At 43.9% G+C, this 18,764-nt stretch overlaps 2 protein-coding genes and 1 non-coding gene across 8 annotated transcripts; 1 reads left to right on the forward strand and 2 right to left on the reverse strand.

The window, feature by feature from the left end:
* The first annotated feature begins 100 nt into the window (after positions 1-100).
* Positions 101-13,075, forward strand: ZNF79 (zinc finger protein 79). Of its 3 annotated transcripts, XM_007194645.3 has the most exons (5): positions 101-521; positions 4,595-4,683; positions 6,638-6,764; positions 7,311-7,406; positions 11,904-13,075. In XM_007194645.3, exons 1-5 carry the CDS (start codon positions 506-508, stop codon positions 13,073-13,075), a joined length of 1,500 nt encoding a protein of 499 aa, XP_007194707.2. In that variant the 5' UTR covers positions 101-505. The 3 variants fall into 3 exon arrangements, with proteins under 3 accessions (XP_007194707.2, XP_057404552.1, XP_057404553.1); XM_057548569.1 differs by lacking the exon at positions 6,638-6,764 and having other exon boundaries at positions 494-521; XM_057548570.1 differs by lacking the exons at positions 101-521; positions 4,595-4,683; positions 6,638-6,764 and adding an exon at positions 6,175-6,193.
* RPL12 (ribosomal protein L12) lies at positions 9,796-18,545 on the reverse strand. Of its 4 annotated transcripts, none has more exons than XR_009008631.1 (9): positions 18,412-18,545; positions 17,783-17,856; positions 16,653-16,751; positions 16,264-16,345; positions 15,568-15,654; positions 15,114-15,226; positions 14,066-14,145; positions 13,289-13,416; positions 9,796-10,033 (listed from the first exon to the last, which is right to left on the reverse strand). XR_009008631.1 is itself a non-coding variant. In XM_007194650.3 (8 exons), exons 1-7 carry the CDS (start codon positions 18,446-18,448, stop codon positions 14,086-14,088), a joined length of 552 nt encoding a protein of 183 aa, XP_007194712.2. In that variant the 5' UTR covers positions 18,449-18,545; the 3' UTR covers positions 13,272-13,416; positions 14,066-14,085. The 4 variants fall into 4 exon arrangements, 2 of the variants coding, with proteins under 2 accessions (XP_007194712.2, XP_007194713.2); XR_009008630.1 differs by lacking the exon at positions 9,796-10,033 and adding an exon at positions 10,975-12,065; XM_007194650.3 differs by lacking the exon at positions 9,796-10,033 and having other exon boundaries at positions 13,272-13,416.
* LOC114235573 (small nucleolar RNA SNORA65) lies at positions 15,742-15,871 on the reverse strand. Its single transcript, XR_003621722.1, has one exon. It is a non-coding gene; the product is annotated as a small nucleolar RNA SNORA65 (small nucleolar RNA).
* Positions 18,546-18,764: the final 219 nt, after the last annotated feature.

Raw genomic sequence — 18,764 nt, forward strand, 5'->3', positions numbered from 1 at the left:
CGCTGGGAAATACGGTCCATGAGGGTGTACGGGTCACAACCTGGCACCGAGAGAAAAAAAGGCTTTGGCCAGTAACGAGCCCGGAGAATTCTGGGAAATGGAGTCCGGTGTAGCAGGGAGGCATGTGCGCATGACCGGAAGTGGCGCTATTCAGGCACGTCCCCTTTGGAGCGAGAGGCGGGTCTGTGGCCGCAGTTTCTGAGCTCGCGCCGGAGGCGGGAGTCGGGAGCTTTCTCGCGTAGCTGGCCGCGGCTTTTTCACGTGGTGTTCTGCCTGAGACCGAGGCAGGTGCGCCACGGGCTCCCCAGCCGAGGCCTGGCTGTGGCTGGGGAGACAGTGAAAGACCCGACTGGACAGGCCGGACCGGGCTCAGCACCGCAGGCTCAGACCCGGCCTTTAAGGGGAGAGGCCTGAGAGAAGAGCCCAGAGCGGGGCTGGGGCTGCAGTGAAGCGACGTTGACGCTCAGAGAACTGCTGGGAGGCGGTGGCGCGAGGTGGGACTCAAATGTTGGAGGAAGGAGGTGAGACGGACTGGTGGAGCGGTTTGTGGCTTCCAGCTTGTCCGCTAACAGTGCTGTGTGACCCGGATCAGAACTCGGCGGTCATCCTTTCCACAAGTGGTTGGGGGACGATCCTTTTTGTGTAATAAAGAATTACGGGGTCAGAAAAGTTTGAGGAGCTCAGCCCTGGATCATCTCTGAGTGTCCTGTCCCTTACTCCGATCTGTTGATGGACCCATGGCATTAGAAAGTAGAGAGAAATGGGCCCTGGGAAGGAAAATGGGACTTACTCAGGGCCTCCTCTATTGCTTCTGATCTTCCAGCCCTCTTGAAGCATCAGGGATGTTCGGAATGGGAGCCTGTTGGCTTCACCTCATATTGAGGATGGGTTCAACCCAGTGGGATTGTGAAATCGTGGAGGATACTGGAGATTTAGAATCAGAAGGCTAGGATTCCTGTTTAAGCTCTGAGGTACCAGCCAGCTCTCTTAGCCTGTGTTTCTTCATGGAGGAAAAGGTAAAATAACGTTAACTACCTCGTTCACCTCTAAGAACTGTAAGCATCAAATAAAATGATGCTTTTGAAAGCACCTTTTTTTTAACTGAGATATAATTTACATGCATTCACTTTTAAAGTGTACAATTCAGTAGCTTTTAGTATATTCACAAAGTTATGCAACCATCACCTTTTTTTGTTGTTGTTGTTTGCGTCGTGCAGCATGCGGGATCTTAGTTCCCCAACCAGGGATCCAACCCATGCCCCCTGCACGGGTCGTAACCACTAGACCACCGGGGAAGTCCGTCACCATTATTTAATTCCAGAACATTTTCATCACCCCAAAAAGAAACTGATATTACTCCACATTTTCCCTTCCTCCTAGTTCCTGACAACCATTAATCTATTCAATACTTTCTGTCCTCATGAATTTGCCTATTCTGGACATTTCATGAAAATAGAATCACACAATATATGTGTCTGGCTTCTTTCACTTAGCCTAACGTTTCAAGGTTCATCCATGTTGTAACATGAAGGAATCTACGTTTTATGGCTGAATAATATTCCATTACGTGGATTATACCATGTTTTATTTATCTGTTCCTCAGTTGTTGGACATTTGGGTGGTTTCCATTTTGGGCTATTATGAATAATGCTGTAAACATGCATGCACAAGTTTTTGTGTGGATGTGTTTTCATTTTTCTAGGGTTTATACTTAGGGGAGGAATTATTGTATAACTCTGGTAACTTTGGTAACTCTGTTTAACTTTCTGAGGAACTGCCAGACTGTTTTCCACAGTGGCTGCACCATCTTACATTCCCAGTAGCAATGTATGAGGATTTCAGCTTCTCTACATACTCATCAACACTTGTTTTTTTTCCCATCTTTTTAATTTTAGTCATCTTGGTGTGAAGTGGTATCTCATAATGGTTTGATATGCATTTCTCCAGTGACTGATGATGTTGAGCATCTTTTCATATACTTAATAGCTGTTTGTATCTTACTTTAGAGAAATACCTATTCAAATCCATTGCCCATTTTTAAGTTGGGTTATTTGTCTTTCTTTGTTGAGTTTTTAATATAAAGAATTCTTTTTATATTTTGGATACTAGACCCTTAGAAGATATATGATTTGCAGATCTTTTCACTTTCTTGACAGTGTCCTTTAAAGCACAGAGTTTAATTTTTATGAAATCCAGTTTAGCTTTCCTTTTGTTGCTTGTGCTTTTGATATCATGTCTAAGAAACCCATTGCCTAATCAGAGGTCATAAAGATTTATATCTGTATTTTCTTCTAGAAGTTTTAGCTTTTACATTTAGGTCTTTGATCCATTTTGGGTTTTTATATATGGTGTGAGGTAGGAGTCCAGCTTCATTCTTTTGCATGTAGATATCCAGTTGTCCCATCTCTATTTTTTTGAAAAGAAATTTAATTTCTTGGCACTCTTGTTGAAAATCAGTTGTCCATGAATGTATGGATTTATTTCTGGATCCTCAGTTCTTCTCCATTGATCTATATGTCTATCCTTATATCAGTTCCACACTATTTTAATTACTGTTGCCTTGTAGAAAGTTTAGATCTTCTGTAATTTCCTTGAACGGTGTTTGGTAATTTTCAATGTAATGTCTTGCACTTCTTTTTTTTTTTTTTTAGATTTGATGATGTTTTATTAAAGAAAAGTATCTAAATGGAAGCAAAAGTAACAGTAACAGTATCCATAAAAATATTTGTTCTGAAATATTTACACATTAAAAAACAAAGAATTTGGATTGACAATAACATCCATTTATGAGAAATTGCTCTGAGCTTAACAGATACCTCAGTGTCTGTAGGGAATGATTTTCTCAATTAAAGACTTTATGGTCTACAGAGAAAGGTCAACTGGAGGTGTCAACAATTTTAAATCTATTACATATAAAATGCAGTGTTGGGCTTCCCTGGTGGCGCAGTGGTTGAGAATCTGCCTGCCAATGCAGGGGACACGGGTTTGAGCCCTGGTCTGGGAAGATCCCACATGCTGCGGAGCAACTAGGCCCGTGAGCCACAATTACTGAGCCTGCGCATCTGGAGCCTGTGCTCTGCAACAAGAGAGGCCGCGATAGTGAGAGGCCCGCGCACCGTGATGAAGAGTGGCCCCCACTTGCCGCAACTAGAGCAAGCCCTCGCATAGAAACGAGGACCCAACACAGCCATAAATAAATACATAAATAAATAAATAGTTTTTTAAAAAATGCAGTGTTGAGGATGATGTGTGAAATTTAATTTTAAAAATTAAAAAATGATAACATTTTGAAAAAACAACTTTAAGAGGAATACTAGTGACAAGAGATTAGAGGTAGATATGGCTAAGAAAGTAAAGTAAATTAATCCATACCAAAATAAGTATCCTACCTATGTTATTTATACTTTTTTGCTTATAACATCAGTAATCAAACTCTTGCACTTCTTTTGTTCAATTTATTCCTAGGTGTTTTGTTCTTTTAATGCTCTTGTAAATGGAATTTAAAATTTCATTTTTGGATTGTTCATTGCTAGTGTATAGAAATGCAGTTGGAGAACTGTTTATTCAATCCTTTGCCCATTTTTAATTGAGTTGTTTTTTTATTGTATATTCATGTTGTATCCTGCAACCTTGCTGAACTTGTTTAGCTGTGATAGTTTTCTGTGGATTCCTTAGGATTTTCTGTATACAAAATCATGCCATTCACAAATACAGGTAGTTTAAATTCTTTCTTTTCCAATCTGTATGCCTTTGGTTTGTTTGTTTGCTTCTTTTTGCCTAATTGCTCTAGCTAGAACTTCCAGTATAATACTGAATAGAGGTGGCAAAAGCAGACATCCTTGTCTTGTTCCTGATCTTAGGGGAAAAGCATCAGTCTTTAGCGCTGGGTTTTTTGTAAATGCCTCGTATCAAGTTGAGGAAGTTCCCTTCTGTTCCTAGTTTATTGGATGTGTTTTATCATGAAAGGTATCAGATTCTGTAAAATGGACTTCTTGGTGTTCACTGAGATGATCATATGTTTTTTTTTTCCTTTTGTATTAATATAGTGTATTATACAGATTGATTTTCATTTGTTGAACCAACCTTGCATTTCTGGGATGACTCCCACTTGGTCATTACCTCTTCTTTTGATTAAGCAAATGTCTTAAATTTGCAGAGCCACTTTCTCCAAGGAACTTAATTGGTAATAGTTGTAAGCTGTATATTTACATGCTAGGCATTGTGTCAACTGCTTTGTCTGCATTTAAATCTTCACAGCAACTTTACATGGGATATTATCCTCATTTTACAGATGAGAAAAATGAGACTTAGAGGTTACATGATTTGTACACTGCTGGTAAGTGGTAGATCTGGAATACTTGAGAGTCTGTTACACTCTAATGCCTCCCTATGTTTGAGTGAATTGATGGAACTTCTGAGGTAGGAAGGGAAATTGGAAAATTTATATCCCATTGCAGGTCTGCAAATTCAGCCTCAGTGAGCCCTGGGACCTATAATGTCATTTGAACACTCTCTTCAGAGTGAGAATTTGAGACTTTCTAGCTTGGTGAGCTGTAAACTTTTATGCCTCATTGCTTTCTTTCTCTTCCTCCAGAGCCACCTTCTCCAGATCCTGCCCTTCCCCAAGAGGAAGGCACAGAAGAGGAAGGAATGGCAGGTGGTCTGCTCCCAGCTGGGCCCCAAGTAAGTTGGAAATTTACTCTGAAAGGCAGCCTCTTTTTTTTTTTCCTTTAATATTAAGGGTGTTTTTGGTTTTTAATTACAAAAGGAATTCATGTTCTTTGTAGAAAACCTGAAAAATATAGACAACATACCCCCCCAAAATTACACTTAATCCTACAAAGAAATAACACTTAACATTTTGATTTGTGTCCTTCTAGTCATATTCTTTTTTTTCTGTTTTCCCCAAATGGGTTTGTCCTGATTTGTAACCTTCTTTTTATTTACACTTAGTAGAATTTGATTAATATTTCCCCCATTTCATTGAGTATTCTACAGAATTATTTCTAATAAATTCCATTTCATAGTCCTTCTATGAGGATAAGAACTGTCTTCTCCCTTTCTTTTCCTTGACTAGACTAGGAATTGGTGTTTTCATTTTTAGAAAGCCTGCTCTTGGATTTCCTCATCAGTTCTACTCTTTAGTAACAAAATTTTCTGTATTAGTTTTTTTGCTTCCGCTTTCCTTAGATTTATTTTAAAATTCATTTTTCAAAATCTCTTGAGTTGAATCCCCTAATTCATTTTCTTCCTGTTTTGTTCATATATATTGAAAATTTTTGGTGGTGGGTCTTTTTTTAGATATGCCAAAATTGTGACTTTGGTTTCATGTCTGCACATTTAGCTGGTCTGTGCTCCATGCAGGCAAAGTTTGTGTCTCTTCTCCACACAAAACATCCAGGTATAGTGTGATTGCAGCTATAGGGTTTATGGCTCAACCTTATTAAATTACTCATTTCTTCCATACCTTTATTTTTTTGTTTATTTTGTATTAACTCTGTCAACAACTAAGTTGTTTAACATCTCTCGTAGCTATATTTTAAATTTCTCCTTGTACTTCCTACAGTTTTTTCTTTATGAATTATATATTTGTTATTTGGTTCATGACCCTTATATCTTCATAATGGATTTTACTCTCATTATAAAATGACCCAAATGTTTTAAATATTCCATCGTTTTTAAAAATGACCCTCTTTGTCCCGTTTAGTGCATTTCTCAGTGTGAAGGATGTATTGGAAGGACAGGTAAAATTAGAAATCAGGAGACTAGTTTGATTTGGGAAACGAAGGTGGCTTAAAGCAAGGTAGTGGCAGGGGCATGGAGAGAAATGCATGAATTCTCATGATATTGAGGAGGAAGAATGAATATGCAGTTGACATGTGGGGAGCTGCAAGAAAGGGGAAGATAGCACCCAGTTGTCTGACATGGCCAATTAGGTGACTGGAGGTACCATTTCCTAAGCTGAAAATAGGCAAAGACTCTCTTGCGTCCGTGCCTTTGCTCCTGATGCCTCCGTTGCTGTGGACATCCTTCTCTTTCTCCATCTGAGGAACCTGCTCCTTGAAGGCCAGGTTGCCCTCCATCTATGATTCCTCCTCTGTTATCCTAGCAACTAATCTGTCCATCTCTTTGACACATTATTACAGGTGGTTGCATACGTGCTGGCTCTCCTGCTGCACTGTGTGATGTCTGAGTAAGCAGGAATATTTATTAAATGTTCTGAAAACATTAATCATTCACATTTCTTTGCTAATTTGCAGCTGATTCCTTGTTGCATAAACTCACACATTCTAATTTTGTGTTTTCTATATTGGCGCTTTTAATTCCCAAGCACCTGTTAGTTCTGCCCAATTACTGCTCATATATATACATAGTTTCTTCTATTTATGTATAAAGTCTACTAGAATTATAAACATGTGAAGACAAGAGAGACTGTATTTTATTTATTTTTGTGCGTCAATATCCAATATAGTGTTAGGCACATAAGAAGTGATCAATAAATACTTTTCTGGAACTACCCTGAGTCCTTTCAAAGACCCTTTGTAGGCCCGCTAACCAGCACACCCAGAGCTGCCAACCTCCCCACTCCCTCATATTCTAAGGCCACTGGGCAAGAGGAATATGCTTGTTGTTTCAGGGATCCACACCTTTCAGCAGTGTGACTGTAGCTTTTACCCAGAAGGGATGGAGGCAGTTGGCCCCTACTCCGAGGGACAGGTTCAAGGAAGGGATGCCAGAAAAGTCCAGAAACCTGGTCCTACTGGGTAAGGAAACCATTTAAAATGCAGAATTTGTTCAGTTCTGAAAATGTTTTACTTCCCAGTGTCGAGTGATCCTGAGTGGCTCTGCTGCACCAGAGGGATAGTGTTTGTTCCTCCTCGTTCCCTAGTGAAAGATCTCTGCGTTCTGGTTTGGGGAATAGGCAGTTTCATTTTGTTCCCCTCGAGGCTGCACCTCCCCATTTTCTTATTTCCCAGGAAGGGTGGGGTAGCCTTCAGGCCAGTTCCTCCATAGTCACTAAGTTCCCATCTTCTTAAGTAGCTGGCTTTATGGGCTTGCTTAGCTCCCTGGCTTGACCCCTCCTTGAGGCTGTTACTTTAGCTCTTTTCAGAAATGCTCTACTAAGACCTTGGCACCATATCTGTCTTATTTACTGCTGTGTCCCCTAGTGCCTGGTACCAAGTCAGTGCTCAATAAATATTTATTGAATGAATGAAATGACCGACCTGTTTCCACTGCCCTCAGTTCCGGGAGGCTATTTATACTTAGTACAGATCTCTAAACCCCACTTTTTTCCCCCCCTTAAATAGGACTTCCAGTCTCCCAGCCTGGTATGAACTCCCAGTTGGAACAAAGGGAAGGTTCATGGATGCTGGAGAGAGAAGGCCTCAGGAGTACCTGTCCAGGTATGTGAGCAAGCACTGAGCCAGTCAGAGTCTCGGGAGCAAAAGCCCCTTTGAAACATGCGTTAGCGCATTTGAGTATTTTAACAACCGGTGAGGTAGATATTATTATCCCTGTTTTATAGATGAGGAAAATAAAGCTGAGAGAGGCTAACTCGCTGGTTCAGAGCCTCACAGCTAGACAGCGGCGAGGCTGGGGTTTGAAGCAACATCAGTCAGACTCCAAAGCCCTCTATTCCACGCCGTCTACTCAGTGTCCCCAGGCTGGGAGGCATTTGGGAGCACTGGTGGTATTGCTGGCCTCTGGGAAATGAGAGTCATCTCTGCTGGCCTAGCACGTTTCCTGCTTCGGGTTCACCTCACTGAGGATCTCAAGTACCCACCTTTAGCCATGCTTCAGCTGTGACACCTACTGCTACTCCCCTCTCTGACTAACCCTTTATTGGATCCTGCACCCACACCCCTTCTCTCCCTCTTCGTGGCCATGCCGGAATTTTCTGAAGGGCTGACACGAAGAAACTCAGGGAAAACAAGAGCAAGGGAAACCATAGTTTCTGCCTTTATCTCTTGCTACTCATCTAAGGCTGCTCACTCCACCCCCGCCTTCATATTTCAGCCCTTGCAAATGTCTGACCTCTGGCAGGGCCTGTGGTTCCAGCCACTTCTGATATTTTGAAACAAAGCATCAGAGGTACAATGAACTTGACAACTTTAAAGCGACAAAATTTTAAATTTTTCTAAATGTGGTCTAACGCTTTATATCTTTTATGGTTGCTGTAGGACAATGAAAACAAAGCCTCTGGCTTACTTTGTGCATGGTTCATCTGAACTCTCTTCTTCCCGTTTTATCCTCTTTCTAAGCAGTCTATCACATGTCACCTCAGCCCTTGTAACTCCAGGCACCACTCACACTTGCTGAAATACTTCCCTTTACAGGGAGCCTCACTGCCTGCTGCTTCCTTCTCCCAAGCCCCCTGCTTCCCAGCACAGCATACTTGTTATGCAGGACCTTTTAACCTGAATCCAGAGAACCCTGTGTGGAACTTCGGGAATTGAATACAGTGTTTTGTGGCAATAACTGCATCTTTCTGGGAAAAGATTTCATCACAGTCTCAGAGGGGTTCAGGATCCTATAAAGGTTACTGGAAAAGATTCAAATCACCGTGTCACTTGAAACAGAAGTTGGGAAAAGGTGTTACCACAAAGGATCTGTGCCCTGAGGTATTAGTGTAGAGTGTTAGTGTGGAAGCAACTTCGGATGTGGACCCATGAAAGACGCATCCAGGTCCTGGCTTGCTACGTATTAACTACATGGATTCAGAGTAAACCACTAAATTGTGGTCGTCTGTTTCTATATCTGAAAAAATGTCGATAACAAAACCTGTCTTACTCTTTGACAAACTAATATATACAAAAAAAAGTTGTCGACAATGTAGGGCGGTATTAATTCTGTAATAGTGAAGTAGCTGGAGGAAAGTTTTAAATCTGGCTATTAGAGTAACTAAAACACTGTTCCTGCGATGTTGCACCTCTGCTCTGAGACCCACCGAGCATCCTGGGCATCACTGTGCCTCCTGGGCTGGTTTCAGAGCTATTATTCCATCCCACCCCTCCCACAGTGACAGACAGATCCAGGTCTTCGACCTGCCTTTGCCTCACTGCTTGGTACATGCCTGGCGTTGTTTCAGCTACTGGAGGTGCAACAGAGAACAAGATGTAGTCCCTGCTTACATCCTAGTGAGGAACGTAAATAAAGCGAGTAAACAAAATAACTGATACAATATTGAATGGTGATGAGTACTGTAAGAAAGGGGAATACGGGTGGGGTGGGGGCTCTCCTAGATCGGATGAACAGGGAAGACCACTTCGAAGAGGTGACACTGGAGCTGAGATCTGAAGGAAAAGAATGAGCCAGCGTGTAAGTATCCGGAGGAGGAACATTCTGGGCCACACCACGTGTTGAGGCTTTGAGTTGGGAATAAGTTTGACTTGTGTTAGGATGAGAAGAGCCTCGGACTCAGTAAACAAGAGGGAGGGTGCTGGGCAGGGGGTAGATCATGTAAGGCTTAGAGGCCATGGAAGGTGTTTAGGTTTTATTTAAATAGGAAGATAGGAAGCCACTGAGGGTTTTGAGCAGGGAAGGGATAATATTTGTGTTTGAAAAGATAACACGTGTGGAGACTAGACTGTCAGTGTTCAAGACTAGAAGCAGGGAGATCAGTTAGGACATTCCAGTGAGAGGATGGTGGCTGCTGAGGAGGAGGATTCAGGACATACTTGGGTGTTAAAGCCAATATGACTTGCTAGTGGACTGGATGTGAGGGAAAGAAACATTAAGGATGACCCTGGCCTGAGCAGTTGGGTGAATGGGAAGGCTGACAAAGACACTGGCTTGAAAGGGAAAATCAGCGGTTCTGTTTTGGGTATATTCAGTTTCGAATATTAGACCGTCTTATACAGGAGCCAGCACCCATGCCCCCTGCAGTGGAAGCGTGGAGTCCTAACCACTGGACCACCAGGGAATTCCCCGCATAGTCTTCTTAATTGCTCCTTTCTCCCACTGCTTCTTTTGTTGTCACTTTTCTTCTCCTTTCCATCTTTTACTCAGATAGATGGTCAGTTTTTGAGAGCTGTAAGACCAAATACCAAGTAACATAGAGATACCCGCAACCCGAAACAGGGACTTCGGTGCTCTTAGTAGACTGGGCTTCGAATGCACGTGCAACTTAGAGGGAAACCTGCTTAATGGGAAACCATTTAATATGATTTACAAGGAAAAGGTCCAAGATAATAACAAGCACTCATATAACACTTGCTATTCCTCAGGTATTGTTCTGGGTCCTTTGTGTTTTAGCTCATTTAGTCCTCATAATAATTCTGTAAAAGAGCTACATTCACAAATAATAAATCCAAGGCATAGTAATTTGCCCAGTCACACAGCTAGTAAGAGGTTGAACCCAGATTTGAACCTAGGCAGTCTGGGTCAAGATTCTGTATAGAAATTCAAATAAAGCATACCTAAAACTAACCTGCTGTTTTCCTAAATAAGGCAGAAACGGGAAGAATCTTTTCAGGAAAATTGACCCTTGTGAAAAGAAGCTCCGTAGCCTTCCCTAAAACTTCATTCCCTTAGCTATAAGCCTCTATGAAGGAGACAGAGAGAGCCGTCTGGGACCATTGGGTTCACTTAGTTTTAATACTTTGCAAATATTATACATTAATTCACACTTTGTTTTCTCTTAAAATGAATGAGGTCCCAAAGGGGATTAAGAATCAGTAACTCTTTTTAAAAATATCACCCACCCCCATCCATATTATAAAAGCAATGTTATTCTTTTTAAAGTAACTTTTTTTCTAATAAAAATAATATAAGTTCATTTAAAGTTTAGAAAAGAATAAAAAAGAAAATCAAGATCTCCTATCATCCCACCACACAGAGGTATTACCTTCAATCTTCGTATTACAAAAAGCAGCGTTTTCTAAAATTAAGATAACAGTATGTAATTTTACATATTCCTTCTTTCACCTAACAGCATGTTGTTTATTTTTATCACTGCATAGTCCTTGAAAGCAAGGTTTTTATAACTTTTATTATAAAAATAATAGTCACTGGAGAACATTAGAAAATACAGATAAGCATTGAAGAAAATAAAAACTACCCCTGCCTAATCCCACAGCCCAAAGACAACACAGCTTATCTTCACATTGTATAACTTGCCAGTGTTTTTTCAATTAATACCTTTCTACAAAAGGAATTATAATGTACAGATTTCAAACATGACTTATAACTGCTGAACAGTGTCCCTTGATTGGCTATACTATAGTCATTCCTTGTTATTAAACATTTAGTTATTTGCTTTTCATTTGACAAATGATGCAGTGTTGACGACAAATGATATCAATGCAAGTGAAGTGGAATTCTATGTCAGCATTTTAAAGACTCTTGACACATGCAGCCAGATTACTCTCCAGAAAGCCTGTCCATTTATGCAGCCGCACCAGTGTGAGATATCCCAAATGCTGCACTCTTACCAACACTCTAGAATTAACCATTTAAAAAAAAATCTTGCTGATTTGATAGGTGAAAACATTGATCCTGCTGGCATCAGTCATCAGCTTTTTTAAGTGAATTGTTCAAACCTGGTAATAGCAGGTTGCCCAAAACCACACTGAGAATTGTGACTAAGAAGACAGCTTAAGACAACCCAGTACTTGGCAAAAGCACAGGAGAGGAGTGTCAGAAAGAAAGGAGAGGAGTGCATCTGAGGCAGGTTCAGGATAAACTTCTGCTGTTTAGGAAAGGGAGCAAAGAGTGCTCATGTCTCTGAAAAACTTTCTGGTCATTGTGGTTTAGAACAGAAGCATCCTGGGTGAAAGGGGGTGGAAGCATCGAACCTGTCCTACATAAGAGCTCAGCCAGACTCCTTCAGCCTCTTGTCTTTCGGTATCTTTTCTTTCACCAAAAGAATCTTTAAAATTGCTTTTGTAAATATTCTTCAGATTGGAAGATTGTATCTGAATCACCACCTGAACAAGACATTTCTGAAGAATCATTCCAAGACCCAAGTGTAGAGATGCCCTCTGGGGAGTCAGATCACAGGAACAGTGAACTGGGGAAGAGCTTCAATCTGAGACCAGTTCTTTGTCCACAGCAGAGAGTTCCTACAGAAGTGAGACCCCGTAAATGTGAAACACACACAAAGAGTTTCAGGAAGAATTCAGATATAATTAAACCTCACAGAGCGAAGCCATACATATGTAATGAATGTGGCAAAGCCTTCAGTTACTGTTCCTCCCTTTCTCAGCACCAGAAGAGCCACACTGGGGAGAAGCCATATGAGTGCAATGAATGCAGGAAGGCCTTCAGCCAGAGCTCATCTCTTATTCAGCACCAGAGGATTCACACCGGAGAGAAACCTTATAAATGCAGTGAATGTGGAAGAGCCTTCAGCCAGAATGCAAACCTTACAAAACACCAGCGAACTCATACTGGAGAAAAGCCCTACAAATGTAGTGAGTGTGAGAAAGCCTTCAGTGACTGTTCAGCCCTTGTTCAGCATCAGAGAATTCACACTGGAGAGAAACCTTACGAATGCAGCGACTGTGGGAAGGCCTTCCGCCACAGTGCAAATCTTACAAACCACCAGAGGACTCATACAGGGGAGAAGCCCTACAAGTGTAGCGAATGCGGGAAGGCCTTCAGCTACTGTGCAGCATTTATTCAGCACCAGAGAATCCATACAGGGGAGAAACCCTACAAATGTAATGCATGTGGGAAGGCCTTCAGCCAGAGTGCAAACCTCACAAACCACCAGAGGACTCACACTGGAGAGAAACCCTACAAGTGCAGTGAGTGCGGGAAGGCCTTCAGCCAAAGCACAAACCTTATAATCCACCAAAAGACCCACACTGGGGAGAAGCCTTATAAATGTAATGAATGTGGGAAATTCTTCAGTGAGAGCTCAGCCCTTATTCGACATCATATAATTCACACAGGAGAAAAACCCTATGAGTGCAATGAGTGTGGAAAGGCATTTAACCAGAGCTCATCCCTTAGTCAGCATCAGAAAATTCACACTGGTGTGAAACCTTACGAATGTAGTGAGTGTGGGAAGGCCTTCAGGTGTAGTTCAGCTTTCATTAGACATCAGAGACTCCATGCTGGAGAGTAACTGGGAACATAACCAAAGTGGATGGGGACCTGACAGGTAATTTGAAGGCATCTGGGGACATCTGACTTTAAGTCTAGCCCAGAGCCATATGCAAAAGCACCTTTAATAAATAGTCACTATTTTACATGTTGCATCTGGAAGGTCTCAGGTGCTCTCTTCTTTCTCAACATCTTAAGACAACCCAACTCCAATTACACTGTTTTAAAGATTTACCTTTAATTCAGTGGAAAACACACTCCAGAAACGTTGATTTATGAAGAATGAGTGAAAGACTTGGTTCCTACTTAAAAGGTCAGGTATTTTGGCAGTGGTCTGGTTGTAGTAGTCTGCTTGAATGAGGGCTGTTGCAACAAGAGAATCAAGAACATTAGCCGGGAACGAGTATTCCCCATAGTGGGGCCACTGAGGTTTAAGATTTGGGGGAGTGAATTCAAGTGAGGAAAGGGGATTCTAGAGCCAACTGTTACTAGAATGGGGCTGGGGGAGGGATGCTGAATCTAGACACAGCTGCACACAACCTGCACTTTCTGAGCTGCTCAAGTGCTCTATTCTAGTTACTGCTGTCAAGAAAAGACTGAGGAAGGACAGTGAGGTTGAGGGTGCAGGAAGAAGCTAATGAAATCCCTCAGCAAGGCACATACATTTAAACGGAGTTCCTAAGGGAGGGAAGGCTAACAAAACTGGGGCAACGTGACGGCAGCCATGCTTTCCCTGGCTCAGAGGCAGGCGAGTCATTTTTACTTTCCCCTCTTGCTGACAGCTGAGTATCTTTTAAATCAAGCTCCTTAGCCTGTTGGCCTGCTTCCTTTCTCCCTTGCACCCCACTGGTGTAGATCTCATCTCAGCACTTATAAACTGCTGTGAGCTTACTTGGTTTTTGGTTAGGTAAGCCTGATTTGAGACGCCCCATTACTGGTCTACTGTAAGGTAAGCTGGTTGTACCCTCAGCCATCACCCAAGGCCTCTAGCTTTGATTCCTTGCTGACTTACCACGTGTCCTGGAATGTTCCTCACTCCAGCGATCTCGGGCAGTCCTTTCCACTAAAGCAGTTTTCCACCCCTGCTTGCACCTGTGATTAAAAACCAAATGGGACAGCCAAGTGACTAATGGCAGGGAAACGAAGTTCTTGGCGCTGTCATTCCCAACTCCCTTTAGGCTAGTGCCCAGAAGCCCCTTCCAGGTGGTACTTCAGGCTGCTCAGGGGTAGCTTTGTCTCAGTGTCCAGGTGCTTGAGGTTCATTCATTGCATATCAAATAAGGTGAAAGTGAGTGAGGAGCTCTAGAAACTCAAAAGGAACAGAAATAAGGAAAAGACATGGGAGAGACTTAGGAAAGGTGAAAGCATTCATTAGAAAATAGTCTGTTACTGGTTTAAAGCAAACCAGGGTAGGGCTAGGAGCTGCTAACTACAGAAGAGGACTCATAAAGGTCAGGTTCTTTGGTTGTCCCATCAGTGGTTCTGAACCACAGCTGTACACTGGAATGGAGAGCAAAGCCTTGAATCATGGGCCCTGGGCCCAGAACCCACCAAATGATTAAATTGGTTTGGGATGAAGAGCTCCCTCCCTGTGTGTTTATTATGTTTAGCTCCCCAAGTTTTCTTTCTGACCAACTTTTTCTTGAGGAGCTCCATGAATGTGTCTCCAAAAAGCAGACTTCCTTTCTAGGTATTTTCTGAGCTAGTCCCATACAGGACAGAAATCTGTTGTCCACAGATTGCTGCTTCATCCCCAGATTCTGTCACCCTGGCCTCAATGACCACCATTTGACCACAAAGCCTAGGCTCCCCCAAGGAAGAGGCCACATCAAAAAGTCCACTGGTTGTCAAATAACTCTTTATTATTTTTCTTTGCAGTTCTTAACTCTGTGGAAAAGGAGAAAAAAAAAAAAACCTCTCAGTAATAGGACAAAAAAACCTTATCTCCCAACCCCACTATTGAGCACTTCTAGAATTTTCCACCTTTTCCCCAGGAATACATTAGCTTCCCCTCCAGTTTTCACCCTAATTTTAAGAAAATCAATGCATAAGTCACTTACAGCTGGGCATTCCACCGCACCACTGTTGATGTCATCTATGATGTCGTGAGGGTGGCGGCCATCAACATTGCAGCCCACAGACTGAGCGGTCCCCAGGATCTCTTTAATGGTTCCTATAATTAAGAAAAGGTGGAATCAGAGGGCCTGTCAGTCCCTCACAATCCTCAGATACCAGTGGGGAAATACAGGCAAGGAGAGGAATAACTATTTTATGGAATACAGGGATAATTATCACTGCTCCCCTAATCCAAAATTCAGAGCTCCATATATTTAAAAGCTCTGAATGCAAAAATGTCCACAGGTCCTATGATACCCAGATTCTTTCAAACCCAGAAAGACACCACACCCCAATTTCAGGTCTTACAGAATAAAGTCCCCTCTAAGTGGGAAAATGCCACTAAGTGCATACATCTTGCATGACAATTAAGGTGGCCTCATACTGTTCTGTTCTCACCAGAGAGTTCTCTAGCTAAAGATCGATGCCGCATCTGTCGGGCAATGTTGACAATCTCATCAAAAGTGATGTTTCCACTGTGTTTAACTGCAGAAAATAAAAAACAGCAAAAGCTTTGTTACCACCTGAGGCCAGAGCAGAGCAGAGCAGTCAGTTCTCCCTCATCCATTTCTAACCTGTTCCCATGCTTTCGGCACAGAGTCATCCACATGAAGAACAACCCTGTTTCCTAAGCTGGGGTTTAGTATCAGCTCACCACTGGATTGCACCAGCCAACAGAAAACTGGTCAGGTGCAGTGGCGGGTGGCTAGGGACAAAATCAAGTCTTTGCTAACCTTATGTGCAAGGGACTGTTTTGAAGAGGAGAAAAAACACGCTGAAGTGACTGAGGTTGATTAAAGCTGTCCATAGGGTCTGTCATCCAGCTAGGAAGCTGCTCTTTCTTGATTACTGGTTATCTTTCTCAGTTTCTTCACCCTGCCTGAACATGTCCCTCCTGCAAGCGTTGAGTGGGATCTGTTCCACACCAGGGATTGGGGAGAGCCACAAGGCACTTCTTGGCAGTGCCTAGCTCTGTAACAGCTTAACAAATACCTGTGCCATCCCTAGGTTTCATTAAAGGGAGCACGTGCAGCTGTGTATCAAACACTGAGCACACAATACCACTCACATACTACCAGGGAAAAAGCCACTCACTGTTTTTCTGCTTCTTTCTGTCTCTTGGCGGTTCCTTGAGGGCTTTGATGATCAGGGCAGAGGCAGAAGGTACCACCTCAATCTGCGGAAGAGATTCTCAATGGGAGTAACATACCCTACCCCACCCTCCAATGAGAACAGCCAATACTACCATGCACCTTGGCTCTCAGAATCCATGGGCCAGATGCCGCATTTACTGTACATTCAGGTTAATTTTCACAACCTGAAACACGTCCTACCCCAGCAAACATAAGTGATTTACCCAATGTCTCAAAAGCCTTCCCCACAGATAAAATTGCTCTTACCTCACCACTAGTGGCAGGTGACCACGTCAGCAAAAAACCTTCCTCCCAGGAATCCCTACCTCTGCCCTCCCTCAAACTAAGTACCTGGGCCTGTCGGTTCTGAATGGTCAGTTTCACTGTAATCCTCAGACCCTTCCAATCACCAGTTGCCTTGGCGATGTCATCACCAACTTTTTTTGGAGACTGCAGAAATAAAAGGTATATAATCACACCATGCCCTACCTCGAAGCAGTCTGAAAATCTGCCCAGTCCTTCTCACTTGGCAGCACAAGCAAGCTGTTTGAAACACGATTAACTTTGCCTGCCCAATCAAGGCATGGCTATCACCATACTAAACTGGAAAACAGAGGCTGCAGGTTTAGTTGGTCCAGGGCTGTAAACTGCAGGTTCAAGGCCACAATGGGACCAGGGCCCTTATCTACCTACCCTCTCCTAAGGACCTATGTGGTAATTTTCAACTCTTTTACATTTGAATCACCGGGGGCCTCTTTAAAAAGACACCAGGTCCTTGTGTCTGACCAACCCTAGTCAATCTGCGGGGATGAGGTCTGGGCATTTGCCCCTTTACAATTCCCTAAACAGGAGAGATGTCCAGTGAGTGCCAGCTGAGGTAAGGGCCAAGGAAGAGTAATGAGGACACTGCTTAAGCAAAACCATGGTGGGAGAGCTTTTCACACAGGAGACCACTGCTCAAGGAATAAAGGCCTGATTATATTCAAGAAAAAGGAAGTTCAGTAAAGAGTATAAAATGGAGGAAAAAGCAGGTAAGTAAGTCTGATCCTAGGTAAAGCTAATCATGTTAACCAGTAGGTCAGAGCAGAGTTGTTAATACAAGCTACTGTAACATTCACCGAGATCTTCATGTCACACCCCATTTTATCTTCCCAGCAGCCATATGCCCATCTCCCTAGGAAACAGGCCAAGTAGGCTATGCGGTGTCACTAAGCCACTCTTGACTTCAAAAACCTCCTCCATCCCGTCCCTCAGGGACACTAAGAGCAGCAGCTAAGAGGCACTGGAAAGTTACACGTTCAAGGTACCAGGTTCCATCTTTACATACAACCTTTCTGTGACGGCTAGTGCCAGTTCAGGCCTAGCCGGGGATGGCAATCGCTCACTGTCTGGGGCACCTCAGACACAGTCGTGTTTGCACAAGCCAGAGTCGAACTCTGCTCTCCGCAAACAAAAAGCGCCCCTCCACAAGGATGACTTACCAGACCCAGGGGGCCGATCTTGGGGGCCAGGGCAGACGTGGCACCGACTTCCCCACCGGTGCACCTCAGGTACACTGGGAGAAAGAAAGGATCAGTGCCTCCGCAAGGGGAGCCCCCAAGTCACAGCCCTCCCAACGCATCTTTGCGGGCCTGGACACACCACCTTCTGCCTCTTCTCAAAACAGCCCCAAGAACCTCGGGGGGAGCGAGGCAGGACACCCCTGCCCCCAAGGCGTGGACCGCTCCAAGCGCCACGTGGGACAGCGGCCTTCCGCTTGGCTACCGCTGCCGAGGCCCACACCGCGCCGGCGGAAGAAGCCCCGGCCGCCGGCCAACGCAGCCTAGGGGGACGCGCCCGGAGACAAACCTTACCCTAAGGGTGGGGGCTGCAAAGCTGCCACAGGTCGTCCGGTCCTGCCCCCCATCTACACGTGGGGAAGCTGGGGCCCAGAAACAGGCTTGGCCAGGACACACAGCGCCCTGAACGCAGCACCAGAGGGCCAGCCTCTAGCGGGCAGCGGTTCTAAAACCCGCCGTGGGAAAGGCAATTGCGGCGGAGGCCGCAAGCCGGACGGAACGCGGGGAGAGATGCTCCATCCCGAAGCCCCGGCCACATCTAAAGCACGCACCGACTTTGATCTCGTTGGGGTCGAACTTAGGCGGCATGGTGGAGGCGGCTGGTGTCGGATGAACCCGGATTCGGGACGACCGAAGAAAGTTGCACCTGAGCCTCCTCCGAGCCGAAAGCGGAAAGACCGGAAGAAAGGGCACTTGCGCTGGATAAAGGCCTGAAAGCGCGGCTCTCGCGAGAACTGCCGTCTCCGCCCCATCTTGCAGCGACGCCCTTGGCGCCATATTGCTTGTGGGCAGGCACCGAAGGCTGAAGGCTGGAGAAGTAGGCATCGCGGTGAGCTGTAGCTAGGGGTTCTGAAGGGGGGTTCGGGGCAGTTCTCCCGGGGGAGGCAGACAACAGGGCGCTGTT

This window comes from Balaenoptera acutorostrata, chromosome 6 (genome assembly GCF_949987535.1).
Source record: "Balaenoptera acutorostrata chromosome 6, mBalAcu1.1, whole genome shotgun sequence".
NCBI classification, from domain to species: domain Eukaryota; kingdom Metazoa; phylum Chordata; class Mammalia; order Artiodactyla; family Balaenopteridae; genus Balaenoptera; species Balaenoptera acutorostrata.